The 16,432-nt window shown below is 34.3% G+C and overlaps 1 protein-coding gene across 2 annotated transcripts in view; it reads right to left on the bottom strand.

The window, feature by feature from the left end:
* Positions 1 to 7,927: 7,927 nt before the first annotated feature.
* LOC131843755 (atlastin) overlaps positions 7,928 to 16,432 on the bottom strand; it is a 38,436-nt gene continuing 29,931 nt past the window's right edge. For both annotated transcript variants that reach the window (XM_059192488.1, XM_059192498.1), the window contains 8 exons: positions 15,162 to 15,317; positions 14,165 to 14,314; positions 13,503 to 13,641; positions 12,453 to 12,637; positions 11,041 to 11,262; positions 9,298 to 9,512; positions 8,586 to 8,652; positions 7,928 to 8,421 (listed from right to left, as the gene is read on the bottom strand). In XM_059192488.1, the coding sequence (XP_059048471.1) occupies positions 8,290 to 8,421; positions 8,586 to 8,652; positions 9,298 to 9,512; positions 11,041 to 11,262; positions 12,453 to 12,637; positions 13,503 to 13,641; positions 14,165 to 14,314; positions 15,162 to 15,317 (1,266 nt within the window). In that variant the 3' untranslated portion in view covers positions 7,928 to 8,289. The remainder of the gene's footprint in view (positions 8,422 to 8,585; positions 8,653 to 9,297; positions 9,513 to 11,040; positions 11,263 to 12,452; positions 12,638 to 13,502; positions 13,642 to 14,164; positions 14,315 to 15,161; positions 15,318 to 16,432) is intronic.

Raw genomic sequence — 16,432 nt, 5'->3', positions numbered from 1 at the left:
ATTATCATAGTTTTACTTATATATAGTAACATATATAACTAAAATTACGCCTAGTATTAGATAATTTTATATATACTGTTTTACGTAATCCCCTTTTATGAAAAATATAGAAATGAATTTTAACCTTTAGGCAGAAGAGCAATCGTACAATTTAAACCTTTTATTATTTATTAATATATGTACTCGTATATACATTAAATTAATTTATGTATATTTATGTATATACATATATTTTCAGCAATTCTTGTCGTAGCGCCCGTGACTTGTGACACGGGTGTAGGTTTAAAAGATCCTTTTAGAATGCATTAACACTCACCTTCACTACTTGCAGCTTCCCCCTAAGCCCAACTAAGACCGGGATGAACCCATTCCTAATACAATTCACTTTAGTATCTAAAACACAACCGGTACGCTCTGCGCTCGTCGACTGAATGCCGCGGCTCACCCAACGAAAGAGGATTATTCAACTACCGACCTCCGTATTTATAGACCGAAGTCAGTGTAGTAGGTCGGTCTATAAATACTAGATGGCGCTATTTACAATATTTTTAATAATCTTTACAGTGGGTACTTCATTAGTACTAAACACAAACTACCGCTTTTAATATCTTTTTAAATTATTGGTTTTTTTTCTACAATATTGATGTGAACTCTAACATATATAAATATATCGAATTAATTATATTTATTGTGGATTGTTTTTCACACCATACGGAAATAGATGGACCAAATTTAGTTTAATAGGAATATTTCTTAATTCCTAATGCTTGACGTTTGGTTAAAAATTGTTTAATGTTAAAGGGTTTTTTTAAATATAATATTAATAAGATGGTGGATGAATGTAATTAAATAATTGTTAACTGATATATTTATTATATTTTATTAAGTTTTGATAGTAAACCTGCAGGTCTATGAAATATTTTAGTTGTATTTATTTATATTTTAAGTATTTTATACTATAACAAAATGCTAATTTTACTAAATATAGTAACTAGGTAGGTACTAACTAAACTGTTGATGTTACTTGTACTTGTTGACTTAGTTGTTTCGAATCTCCCATTCGCCACTGACGGTTCGCGAGTCTACGGTTGCCAAATTTCTGCATTGGTGTCAAATATTTAAATTAAATTTAAATAAATATTTATCTTATTTATATATCAATATATATTGAAATATTTATTTCGTATTATGGTGTCGTAACGTCAGAAATTTAACGTTAATTACATACATGGGGCATGTAGGTAATTAATCCAAATAATAATAGGTAATTAATGGAATATTCAGGAAAATTTCACTCAAAAATAAAGTGAAAATCTAAAAATTAACTTTCAAATTAAATAATTTTGTTTCTGTGTTTCTTTAATATTCTTCCGATTTTCTAGCCCTGTAGGTATAGACTACTGTTAGATATACCACTTTCCATCATGCAAATATGTGCCGTAATACAGAAAAAAGGTAGTTCAATTCCATTTGGCTGATGTGCACTAAGATATATTTCCTTTAATGTATAAAATATTTTTATACCTATGCCTTGTTAATAAATTATGTACTTATAATACGTACTATTGATATAATAAATGACTATTTTCTAATCGCGTTGTTTATATTTATAAATATGATAACCCTTTAAGAAAATATCAATATTCTCAAGGAAATATTTTAATATTTCTATGAGAATATTGGATTTTAATCTCTTTTTTTTATGTTTTAAAGCAACGAGTTTGCGATAGAGATAGTAATACTGGTTCACGACGATAGAATATAAAAAAAAACATATGTATTAAAAATAAAATCTTTATTATAATTATGATTATTCCCATTCCAATTATTCATAATTTTAATATTGCCGAAGCCTTCTGCGCGTATCTATATAGTTTTACCAAAGTATTAATTGATCTTAATTATGTATTAACAAACAAACCGTTTTAGATTTGCAGCTGCAGCCGCTGCAAATAGTTCATACATAAACCGTTGATCGGAAACAATTTTGAAAAATGTACACGTTATAGTAAATTAGTACATATTTCATATTATAAATTAAAGGACGGGTAAATTTTGTATCCATATAAACATAAGGTATAATACCTATAGGTATTTCTGTAGAAGGCCTCACAACATCCTCACACTTATGGCACTAAAAATAACATTATAAACATAAACAATCCGTAATTATATACTTAAAAATGATGATGGTAATAGCCATAGACATATAGATAGGCAGAATTCATAGCAATATTGTCAAAATATTGCGATCGTCATAAGATGCGATGAAATAAAAAATAAACTGGTCATGTAGGACATTTTAGCCGCTTATGAACATAAAGTTTTTTTTATTAATATTTTTCCCTACTGCCTATTTCAGTATACAAATTCACTTGAGAACTGACAAGAAATTCAACAGGTTTTTTTTAACCCCGTTTTTTACTGGAATAACAATCAAATTGACCACTGCATCATGCAGTGCATGCCATGTTACAAAATTCGACTATATACATGAACAAGTACAGTAGTTCACTCTTTATATTCCGAGAGAATTTTGTGAGCATGGATGGACGGATTTTTGTTACTGTTTCACGCTAAAACTCATCATCATCATCTGCTTCTTCCTTATCCCATTTATTTGGGGTCGGCGTAATATGTTTTTCGCTTCCATTCATCCCTGTTCGCAGTCATCGCGTTATTTACTTCCTTTCTTACCATATCATCTTTCGCACAGTCCATCCATCTCTTTTTCGGCCTTCCTCTGCTTTCACGCTAAAACTACTGACTGGTTTTTTTAATGAAACTTTACAATGATATAAGCTATATCATACATCAGACTAACACAGGCTATAAATTTCAAGCGCGTGAAACTGCAGGCTCAGCTAGTCTTAAATAAGAGTAACCGTCTTATAAATTGTTTACGTCTATGGCTAACACCAGATTAGTAACATTACTGTCTTTTTGTGCACAAACTAAACCCACAGTTTAAAATTAGTTATTAGTAATTCAATATTCATATACTTCACCTTATAAATACTAAATATGTACTATTTGCCGAATTGAAACAAATCAACCGTTATTCAAGAGCTTTTACGAAATTTTCTTGCTCGTTCATCTTGCGATGAGTGCTTAAGTTTAAAATTTAGAATATTTGATAAATAATTTCTATTCTATTATTAAATTGGGATCATTCATAAATAACGTATAAATTTTTATTTTATTTTTGATCCCTCCCCCTATTCGTCACAGCTGGTCGCTTTTGCAAGACAACAGTAAATTTTAGTGCAACGTCAAAAAAATAAACTACCAATCTACTTGTAAATCAGACCTTCTGATGTATAGATATAAGGACCGTAATTATGAACATACATGTATTACTAGAATACTAATGAAACAAAAATTAATTTTTAGAAAATAATATTTTATTGTCGAATAGGGTAGTAGTAAGAATACAATGTTTATTTTGGCTAGTCTCGTATTACATTTATTTTTACATTAAAAAATAAAACATAGACAATATCCAGAACAATGTTTACAAGTAGAGAGGCATAAAACAGAGTTTTTACACGATCATTTATTTTACTATACACAATTACGTTAAACAAATTGTTAATAATTAAAACAATTACACAACTATCATTAGAATTTGACATACACTCTATTTCTCATAAAACGACTTGTATATTTTAGGGATGATCGATATTCATCGATTCTTAGTCGTAAAACATCGATAATTTTTATCGACGTCAGTCTTGATAACAGTGATAAAACAACAGATTCGAAATGTGTGAGGTTGCATATAATACACAAAAAAGTTCCGTATTAACGGCCTAAAAAATCGAGAATGGGGAATAACAACGATAAACCAAAGGGAAACATCGATGGTTTCTAACCTTATTCGGTATCTATGATACATCGACATCTTGACTTGTCCATATCGGTACTTTTATAATATCGATCATCCCTAGTATTTATTTTTAAGCAGTCACATCATTGACTAGCTCAATACCATAAACTAAAAAGCCATAGTTTGGATTTTGGAAGAACGATGATAGGTTAATTTTGGCACAAAAGAGTGTTTAGAATATACATTATTACTCTATGGTACTACATTTATTGATATTACGGAAAATAGGCACTTCTGGCTTTTATTTACATATATTTATATACAATTGTTTTTATTTTTAAGAAATATGATGAAATTGTAAAAAAAATATTTTGAACTATTATCAGAATTTAATACATTTAATTAACTAACTTGTTATTTTAGAATATGAAAATTGATTATAATAGTTCATAAGTAGAATAAAACTTAACTTTATGTATATGTAACTTTGCAATTGCCTGTTGCAATGAGAATAATCATTAAACGTCTGTTTTAATGAGAATTCTCATGCAATTGTCCCATAATGAGAATTGCTACTCAACTGTATCCAGTTTATTGGCCCTGTAATCTAGTGATTTACATTGATAATATATCGCTTTAAATTCTAATACAGCATGCCTTTATTAATATTACTTTAGAATTAACATTACTCTATTGAACATCTTATCTTGATATGCCCATCACAATATCACAAATTGTCAGGGAAACCCATTGAATACAAAAATGACACATAATGTCAGCTTTTTTAATTTAATTTACTTCAAAATCTTGATATTTCTGCATACATGACATCTATTACATATAATAAGTTATATATATTTTGTTACACTCCAAATGAAGAATTCCTATTTATTTCCTAAATACAAAACATATTTGTGATAAAAACAAGAATGTTTGATGCATATTTCTAATATAATAATACAATTTGGCTTTAAACCTTGAGCACTTCCCCAACACGATGTATCACTTAACAAAACTTAATGCAACATTCTTTTTGGCAGCCCCTTTTCATAAGATATTTAATATTGTAATAGAATGACTATAAATATATTGAGCAAATAAAACGGACATTTATATACATACTTAATAGATATGGGAATTTTTGTCGGATTTTGAGTTCAGTAATGAGAATTCTCATTAAGAATATCTCACTTTTAGACTAAATAATTAATGAACATGATTTTATGAATTATAAATAAAAATTTTAATTGTGTTAATATTAAACGTTAAGCATAAAAATAAAAAAAGAATACATAGTCGTCATCACAACCACATTAACATAATTTGTGAACCAGTCATATCTTCACACTCAGTATGTTTCTGGCAAGACGAGCCATTTTAGTAAATTAATCTAAATTAAAAAAACAAAAGAAATAGCTAATTGTACACATTCTAAAACGGGACACCGTGTTAATATTTTTTTATGAATAATGCATCAACAACGAGTGTTTTTCTGTCGCTAATGGCAACAGTAGATAGAAACGACTATGGTGATTTTTGTCTGTTTGTAATATTTGTTTATATACAACCATCTCCAGTCGATGATTACTTGTTTTATTGTCTAATACACCTGCGAACAATTCTCAAATAAAACACTATATTAAAAGTAGATATATGATGACATAGATGGGTCTTGTGAGGACTGGTCTGTCCAGGTTACGGTCATTGCTTACATTATTTCCTTTTGACAAAAAAGTAATAGCATATGCTGGTGGTAACTATATCCTCCCAAATTTGAATTTAAAAATATATTTTGTAAACATGTACAAGTTGATTTGAAGAGAATAAGAGCCGAGTTTCTTGTCAGTTCTTAGCTCGAAAGCACTCCGAACTGACGGTAAATTTGATATATCATAAGAATAAAGATATTTTAAATTGAAATAATTTAAATTCAAATAAATATTTTGGTGATAATCTATATGAACCTTTTAGGAGTTGCAGTTACTATATTCAATTGTTTTTAGATTTTTATGCTTTTATTCAGAATTGTCAGCAACTGGAAGATGAAGTATGATTGCAAGAAATCACAGTAAATATCCAATTTGTGCAATGTGTACAATTATAAATAACTATGAAAAAAACAGAAGTACCCACGATTTCACATATAAAACACTAATAAACTCTGAAAGTCCAACAAACAACATAATTAATTTTGCTCATGCAGTTCAATACAGAATACCTGTTTATTGAATTGGCACTGCTAGTGAAATTTTGGATATGTCCGATTGTATAAAATAATTTACAAGTTACATGTTAAAATTACAATTGTAACTATTTTGTAATAAGTATTGTAACGTAAGTTTGAGATATTATCATGAATATATATTTATAATAAACATATGATAAATATATATAAATAAAAAAAACATGATTGACTTGAAAACAAAAATGTTGTAAATGTAATAGTTTTTTGTCAGTATAATAATATTAATAATATATAATATTATATTTGTACTTCACTCAATTTGCTCTAAATAATGGCATTCCATATGCTCATATTGTATCTGATACATGAGCAATATTATAATTATAGATATGACAATTAAAAAAAAATAACATTAGAGGTATAAGATAGTTGCAATCTGTTTCAATTTCAAAGACTTTCCAATTTGTTATTACATATAAACCACTTGCCAATTGCAGATAAATACTTGTATTGTTTAAAATTGCTACAGTCAAATGTATCATACATAATAACAAACAATAAACTTTAATATGTTTAGAATAGGAAACAAATTAAAATGTATTACATAAGCATAGTCCAGACGAATTACAAAACAGTTACAATCGTAGTTTTAAAGCTGTGAATTTTATAAAATTTCTCATTTAAGTACATTGGCTGTGCATTACAACAAGTGTGTGAAAATGCGAGCCATTCATTTGATGTTCCACAAAAATGATTCAATTTAAAATTGTGCCATCTACAATTTACACCATTAACATATATATTAGTACAAATCCTATACAATATTACTTAAAAATTTCTCCATTCACGATTCTTAATTTGATCCACCACAATTTTGATTTTATCAATAAAAAAGTATGTTGTGTTAATCTGTTTGTTTGTACATAATATTGTCAAAAATTTGCCAGCAGATCAATGAGATCTGATTTGCAAACTATATTCTATAAGAGTCATCGGGGCCAGGTTAAGTCACATAAGACTTTTGGGTAACACCTTTCAATTATTACAAAATATTTTTATATATACACCAATAAATGTTAAAATAAACATATTAATTTAATTGTAATTGGAAATTATTTTTGTTATTTACAAACGATTATTAATAGACCATGTCCTGTCAAAGCTGATTTAAGAATACATTCAAGATTTAAAAACAAGTATTAAATAAAGATTAAAAATATATGAATTCATTCCTATTGGATTTTAATTTTATAACACATATAGCTTGGTTATATTATAGTAATTTCAATTTTGATTTCTACCTTATAATTACGACTCAGATATAAAATAATACATTATATGATATGCATGAAAGTACTATTATTATTATAAATAATAATAATATATAATATAATAGTTGCCTTCTCCTCTCCTTAAGAGGGGAGAATTTTTGTAAACTAATAATATATTTATTTTCTTCACAATAACATATACATAATATAAAGTGAAACAAGCCTGTGAGGCATGTAAAATTCGATATTCAAATGTAAAACTTGGGGAATTAATGCCCGTACTAGGTATCCGAAGAGCCTGTGACACGTGTTACCTGTCACGTGACCGCTGTCTGGCTGGCTAATAGTGTTCGTAAGACGAAATCGTCAGGCAGTTCAGTTTAAGACGTAAACTGCCTGGAAATAAGAGTTCATTTACACCCGCGGGTCCGGTCCACTAGATCTTACGTACTGAGATCTGCTATATACAAACCTACTAGATAAAAACCATCGCTCTTAAGAATATACTTCAATTCTTGTCCCTGATGGGTTTAGTTGGCGAATTTTGAAAAAGGGCGAGCACAATAGGGCTGTCGCATTGCTACAGATGCTACAAACATCTGACAATAGCCAAAACAACCCAAAAAAAAAGATCATCTAGTCTATGTGTAAAACCTGACACCGACAAATAATTTGAACACAAATCCACTCCTAATTCGTTAACAAATTAACACAACATTAACAACATTAAATTAATTACCACTAACTACGGCTACGTTAAAAATTTACTACGAACTGTACAAACAACCACGATTGAAACAAACCTCGATCCCTTCGAACTCGTCTGTCACACGTACAAAACTATAACACCACGAAAGTCACGTCACACATTGTCATAAAATTTGAACTCACTGCTACTACCCACAATATCGGCCACAACCTACCGGGTGACCGAGCGCCGGTCGGTGTACTGTTTTGTTGGCTTCCGCCGGGCCGGATGCCGCCGGTCCGGGCCGGGGGCGGCATCACAACTGCTTGTGCTTGCCGTTGATGGTGGGCGTGGTCGGCGTGGGAGGCCCTAGGGCTCTCTCGGCGGCCGCCGCCGCAGCCCGCTCCATTCCCTTCTCCAGACACGCTTGGTACATCGGCTTCATTACCTGTACATGTATATCGATTAATAATAATAATCTTCGGACAACTCACACAACGCCATCTAGGCGGCGGCGGTAATCACTTACCATCAGATGAGCCGCATGCTCGTTTGTACAAAGTGTTATATAAAAAAAAAAATTATATGTTTATATAATATAGATACACTTACATTATCCCATAACATGTTTGCAGTGTCGTCTATAGTAACGCCTACTTCTCGCATTTCGCCGCTGTATCTGTAACGTAAAAAAAAATACATTAATGGACCCCAAATCATAGTCTGAATCCTAAATTAACTTTACAAAATTTTCGTGTTTATATTCCTCCCAAACGGCTTGATCGGTTTTGATGAAATTTTATATTTATTTATTTACTTAATGCACAAATACAAAAAACTTTATTTCTTTGTATTTGCATATGGCGGACTTAAAACCATAAGGCATTTTCTCCCAGTCGATCATAGGCAAACAGAGATTAAATGGCGGTGCATTTAAGTGAATAATAACATGAAATCATTATCATTACATAGTATAAAACAAAGTCACTGTCGCTGTCTGTCCGTCCCTATGTCCCTATCCCTATATTGGTTTTTTTAATAGATTGAGTGATTCAAGAGGAAGGTTTATATGTACAATACATATACATCCGTGCAAAGCCGGGTGGGTAGCTAGTAAATAATAAAAGGAACTAGGTACAATTATAATAAAATTCATAAATTGAAATATATACACACATCAAAAAATATTATATATATATTTGTTGTGTACCAAGTATAAATCAGTACTTTTGGCGTGACAGCGAAACAGACAGAAAGAGTTACATTCACATCTATAACATTAGTAAGGAGTAAGATAGTGAGGTGCGAAAGTGTTTCTTCATACCTGATGTACGCCCAGAGCACGAGCGTGAGTAGGGCTAGCCCCATCACCAGGTTGCAGAGGTTGGCGATGGGGTAGAGCCCCACCAGGCCGAACACGCCGCTGCACACGTAGAAGAACAACGCGATCGCGAAGAACACCGACGGAGTGCGCGCCGCCTTGAAGATGTTCTTGCTCTCGTTGTGGGCGCGGAACTGCTGGAACGTGTCTTCCAGGTCCTGCAAACGATAGAATAGAATAGAATAGAAAATCATTGATTCAAATAAACTTACATTGAAGCCCTTTTGAATAGTTATAACATTTTTTTTAATCTACCGCTCATTCGGAATGCTGTCTCATCACAAGAAGAACAAGCAAGAAACTTGTGTGTTGCTCTTTTAAATAATTTATTCTTACTTACAATTTAAGTTTAAGTGTGTGAATACAAACTACCGATTAGCACTAATTCAATGAAATAATAAAATAGAAAACATTCAATACACAACTGGTTCAACAATTAATAAGAGAAAATAAGTCATAGTGATTAGAGCAGATCAGTCCACACAAGCAGCATCCGATTTAAATACTTTTTTATGCTACGATGGTGCCAAAAAGCTGGTAAATGGTTACCGTAACCTATGAACCCCTGAAAAATCAGAGTAGTCGCGTGCGCATCGCCTTAAAAAACCTTAATATACCCCTTCTTGAAAAACCCCATGCTGTAGTTTCTCGAGAAAACCTTGTAGTTCAGGTAGGTAGTTAATTCCACAATGTAAGTGTACACGGGAGGAAGCTCCTCTGAAATCGCACTATCCGAAACCACTTACGTTGTAGCGTGTAGGGATGTTTTTTTTTTATACTACTGGTGGCAAACAAGCACACGGCCCATCTGATGGTAAATGGTTACCGTAACCTATGAACGTCTGAAACACCAGGGGTGTCACGTCCGCGTTGCCGACCCTTAAGAAACCTTAATATACCCTTCTGGAAAAAACCCACGCTGTAGTCTCTAGAGTAAACCGTCTTTCACCTGGATACTAGGATAATGGGGTCCCTATGACTAGTCTCTCGAGTAAACCGTCTTTCACCTATTAGAGGTCCTGGATACTAGGATAATGGGGCCCCTATGACTAGTCTCTCGAGTAAACCGTCTTTCACCTATTAAAGGTCCTGGATACTAGGATAATAGGGCCCCTATGACTAGTCTCTCGAGTAAACCGTCTTTCACCTATTAGAGGTCCTGGATACTAGGATAATGGGGCCCCTATGACTAGTCTCTCGAGTAAACCGTCTTTCACCTATTAGAGGTCCTGGATACTAGGATAATAGGGCCCCTATGACCATAGTAATAAAGCAGTATCTTGTTAGAATAGACAGTGATTTTGAACATGACTCTTTAGAGATGTATGTGGGGTTGCCATTCAAAACAAACCAGGCAAAAATAATTTTAAAAATCGTTCTGCGATGAGGGGTAGATGTTCTTGCGAGACATTTATATAAAAATTAACAAAAACGAACGAACAAATTGACCATAGTCGGTAAGCATTTGTTAAGACTGATTTTCAGGCGAAAGTTGAGTAGCTATCGATTATCGTTTGGTAATGGAAGATATAGGGATAGGGACTAGATTAGACTAGTGGGGCCCAATCCATCGCAGGGCCCTGGTCACATGTCCAGTGTGCCCAGTGGGGAAGAGGGGCCTGATTGTAGATAGAAAATAATAAAATAAAACATATTAAAAATCTTAATAAAAAATCAAGTTGTGACCTGTTTTAGCTGATCGCAGTAGGCCTGGCTGAACTCGTCGCCGCCCATCTTCCGCTTGGCGTGGAAGGCATGAAGCGCCTTGTCGCGGACGCGCGTGTGCTCGGCCTCCAGCAGCTGCCCCTGCAGGTAGGGCTTCGCTCCGCCGCACACCTCGTCCATCAGGGTCATGTACACTTCCTTCGCTTCCGCCACTGCTGTTAGATTGTTGGCTTCCGCTGTAGCCTGATGGTCAATAATCATGTGAGATAATACAGGTGGTGGACTAAAGAGCGAGTCTTAGTTATTGTATTTAGGTAATACGGAGGAGGAATAGTGTAAAATCAAGTCTAAGGACAAACAAGACAGAAAACTAAAGGACATAATATGCAAATAACAAGTGGCGTAGTTAGGTAACCAAAGGCTCTGGGGCAAATCCAAAAATGAGGCACGACCGCTCAGCAGTGGGGCCCTACTTTAGGTACAGTTTTACTAAAACGCACATATCGCTATCCGTCAAATTGACTGCCAACCCACAGAAAGAATTTAAGGGAATTCCGAAGGTATAACTTTCGAATTTCTCTCAACTGAATTGCCATGATTAAAGTACGGTTGCAGCCTGTCATATTTATTTTGAAAATGGGGGAAATTTTCAAAAGTTCAGTTCGTTCGAGATTTTCTGGTAAGGGTTCGAGGGCCCCTAAACACTACCCCGCCTAGCTCCTAGGTAGCTACGCCACTGTATATAACATGAATAGCACCATGAACTATGGCTATGGTCAGCAATTACTGCTATCAGGTTGATAATAAGCATGTTTGTCATTATAGTATCTTAATCTTAATAATAGTATAAATTATATAAGTTTGTAAGTACGGATGATTGTTACTCTTTCACGCAAAAACTACGGAACGAATTTTGATGAAACTTTACAGCAATATAGTTTATGCATCAGAATAACACATAGGTTATATTTTTTATTGAAATTTAATGACGTTAAAATCGCGGGCACTCCTAGTATATATATAAACAGAAAAGCGAAGGCGAAGAAAGAAGCAAGATCGAAAAAGAAATAAATAGACTGAATGAAACGTTTTTTACGCCGTTTTGTAATAATTATCATTGCAAAATAGAGTATGGAGCAGACATTAATGTGTCTTAGGATAATAAAGTATGTAGAATAAGAACAAACTTGTAAATGAATGTGTAATGATTAAAACATACGCGCGAAATAGTGACACAAAAAACATAAAAAAAATAAATCACGATTGCGCGCGCTGGTTTCCCGCGCTAAACAGCGCACGTGAAAGATAAATCACGATTGCGCGCGCTGGTTTCCCGCGCTAAACAGCGCACGTGAAAGAACGTAAACGTAAAGACAGCTTTTAGAGAGTCATTTTTTAAACAAATACAGCTAGAATATTAAAAGAATACTGACCACCAGCATACTCTTGGGCTCTGGTAGCTCGTTGCCCTTATATATGTTCATGTAGGACTTGAAGTACTGCAACAGGTCCTTGGCTTTCACCTTCTGCCCGTTGATGAGCTTCGGCACTAAGTTCTGTGGCGCCAGCAGCATCGGCACCAACTGTTGTAGCAGCCGCTTGAACTCAACTTCGATGTCTGCGCAAAATTGCAAATTCACTTAATACTGAGTGGATCTCGCCATCATTAGCAACTTTTTATCAAAAATTTGTACAAGAAACTTAGTTGCTAGTCGCCAGGTTTTAAATTAAAAAATCCCACGCCAATTGTTCTTTAGGGTCAATGTAATGCGTCCGAGAGAGACACCTGTTTTTTTTTTATTGTGTTGTTTGGGCTATTTCTGATATTTGTAGCACTTGTAGCACTGCGACCTACATAGATCTATTATGCTCGCCCTTTTTCAGAGTTAACAAACAAAAATTGAAGGATATTCTTAGGAGCGATGATTTTATCTCCTCGGGAAAGAGTGTAAACTTTCCAAAGGAGATATTTCGCGAGACACCTTACGATTTATGCAGGTGTGAATGAGAAAAAAATATGTTTTGTGTAAGTTTTGTACTAACCTGTTATTGTTAGTCTGATAAGCGTAACATAAGCAGATATTGTAATATGTAGGTAGTGGCCTACATACTACAATAAACAATATATACCCACTAGTATACAGGTGTAATAATTGTACTATTTATTGTACAGTAGCTGTTACCGCGACTTTGTCCGCGTGGAATTTAACTTTCAAAACATCTATTAAAAAGAGCAACACACAAGTTTCTTGCTTATTCTTCTTGTGATGAATCTGCATTCCGAATGAGTGGTAGAATCAAAATATGACTATTCAAAAGTGCTTGTAATGAGTTTATTTGAATAAAGATTATTTCTATTTCTTTATTTGTCTAAAATAAAAGTAGCTTAAGTTACTCCTTATTACATCAGCTCATACAGAAATATTACAAGTCTAGGCAGAATCTAATCAAGTATATAAAATCAATTAGTTGGTGAAGGTTACCGGCGAGCCTGCCGTCGAACTGCGGGTTGGTGGCGACCCTGAGCCCCGGGTGCGGCATCAGGAAGCACGCGATCTCAGAGAAGCACGACGTGATGTGCTTCCGCAGCGACTGCAGCTCCGGGTGCTGCTTGTCCGACAGCTGCCAACACAAATCATTAGAAACATACAAATTTGAATTCTGTGCGTATATATTTGTATTTAAGTGTAATAACAAACAATAGATAGCTAGATAAATGCTTTATTTATCAATTAACTGTACACGCGACTTCGTCCGCGTGGTATTTTATTTTACTTTTTTAAACTAAAGTAGCCTAAGTTACTCCTTATTACATCAGCTACCTGCCAATAAAAGTTCCTCAAAAAGGTCCCAACGTTCAAAAAGGCCCCTTTCCATCTATTTTATTTTGATGTTGTTCATAAGCGAATAATAGTCCTATACGAATAAATTGTCATCGACGACTCAAGGTATTTTATGTTTTTTTTTTGTTAAAACAGAATATAGAAATATTTGGTGTAAGTATCTACATTATAGTGTCAAAATATTGTCAGTCAATCAGTCAATCAATCTCATTTTTGACAGATTGGTTGACTGACAAGTTTTTGACTTACTCAATATGTTTCTCTATTTTTCGTTTTAATAATAAAAAAAAAACAGTAAGTACCTTGAGTCTTCGCTGCAGGATGGTGTGTCCGCCGGCGGCGCCGTAGGGCGCCTCGTACGGGAAGCTCCAGTCGCGCACCAGGAACTGCAGACGCTGGAACGGCGTGCGGCCGCTGTCCTCCAGCGCCAGCCGACCGTACTCCGTGAACAACTGCCGACAACTTACGCTTTATACTAAACCGAAATAACAAACTTAACAATTTTGGGGGGAAAGGGAATCATTAGTAATATGGACTGATGATCTTATTGCAATGTACCACGTCAGGTTGACCTGGAAAGTGGAGCTTCCTCCCGCGTACACTTACATTGTGGAATGAACTACCTGCCGAGGTTTTCTCACGAGACTACAGCATGGGGTTTTTTTTGAGAAAGGTATGGAGGATGGACCTGTGGAGGATGATAAGATGAGCATGAGGTTAGGTCAGTTAGCTCATCGTGATCAATTCACCAAGAATTTATCGAGATGGTTTCCAGGGGAAACCGCGTGGAGGTTTTCTTATATACTACTATGGTGATAAACAAGCATACGGCCCATATGATGGTAAATAGTTACCGTAGCCTATGGACGCCTGAAACACCAGGGGTGTCACGTGCGCGTTGCCGACCCTTAAACTTAATACCTTAATATTCAATTGTATGTAACACAGGAAGTAAATAACGCGATGACTGCGAACAGGGATGAATGGAAGCGAAAAACATATTACGCCGACCCCAAATAAATGGGATAAGGAAGAAGCAGATGATGATCTGATCAAGCCCCGGATATTAATTTCCAGGCTTGCTACTTATTATTTATTTACACACATTTTCTATTATTTTGCTATTACTTTGCTTTTCTCTTATGTTTTCACTTTGTTTAATTTTCTATAAGCTAATATTTTTAGTTCTCAAGTTAAGTGAATAAGTAATTCTTAATGAGAAAAAATATATAAAACTTAATTTTACGGGATACAAATCAACATTAAACAACAAAATACAGATGTAACATGATATATCACCTGCAGATGTTGCAGGTCGTCCTCCTGTATGTTCTGCGAGAGGTTGTATATCTGCACTGAGGAGAGCATGGTGGAGAGGGCAAACACGGTCGCGCAGTCGCGCACCGTCGACTCGCTGTCGAATGCGCCCTGGGTGTCCAGCAGTATTATTGCTACCTGGAAAGATTGTTTTTTTTTATTGAGTTGTTTGAGCTAATGTCAGATGTTGTAGCACCTGTAGCACTGCGACCTACATAGATCTATTGTGCTCGCCCTTTTTCAAAGTTATCTACCTAGACCCCTAAAGGAAGGACATTAAGATAAGACGGCACCAGTATCGTACCAGAATATTATATCGACTTATGTCAAATGTAAAACAACATAGTGTTTTTGTTTTTGTTTATTGGGATGTTTGGGGTATTTCAGATGTTTGTAGCACATGTAGCACTGCGACCTACGTAGACCTATTGTGCTCGCCCTTTTTCAAAGTTCACTACATTAGACCCCTAAAGGAAGGACATTAAGATAAGACGGCACCAGTATCGTACCAGAATATTATATCGACTTATGTCAAATGTAAAACAACATAGTGTTTTTTTTTTGTTTATTGGGTTGTTTGGGGTATTTCAGATGTTTGTAGCACCTGTAGCACTGCGACCTACATAGATCTATTGTGCTCGCCCTTTTTCAAAGTTCACCTAGACCCCTAATGGAAGGACATTAAGATAAGACGGCACCAGTATCGTACCAGAATATTATATCGACTTATGTCAAATGTAAAACAACATAGTGTTTTTTTTTGTTTATTGGTTTGTTTGAGGTATTTCAGATGTTTGTAGCACCTGTAGCACTGCGACCTAAGTAGATCTATTGTGCTCGCCCTTTTTCAAAGTTCACTACCTAGACCCGTCAGGGACAAGAATTGAAGGATATTCTTAGGAGCGATGGTTTTTATCTCCTCGGGAAAGAGTGTAAACTTTCCAAAGGAGATATTTCGTTTATGCATGAGTGGGCTACAACAACATATTCATTTAATACTTTATTTGCAAAACATGGATAGAATCAAAAAACTTGACTATTAAAAAGTGCTAACATTAAGTTTATTTGAATAAAGATTATTTCTATTTGTGTGGGTACAGAACAACAGGTAAGAAGTTATGATGAAGTATTAATGTTTACAATTTATAATGTATTTCTTATTTTTCAAACAGCAGAATATGATGAAATCTATATTATATACTAGAAATGCCCACGGTTTTACCCGAGCTAGATTTCAAATGCAAATGCTTACG

Source organism: Achroia grisella, unplaced genomic scaffold, assembly GCF_030625045.1.
Source record: "Achroia grisella isolate CSIRO2021 unplaced genomic scaffold, CSIRO_AGI_Agris_v1 utg1086, whole genome shotgun sequence".
Taxonomy (NCBI): domain Eukaryota; kingdom Metazoa; phylum Arthropoda; class Insecta; order Lepidoptera; family Pyralidae; genus Achroia; species Achroia grisella.
The sequence above is the reverse complement of the archived record's forward strand: the minus strand, read 5'-3'. Positions and strand labels throughout refer to the sequence as shown.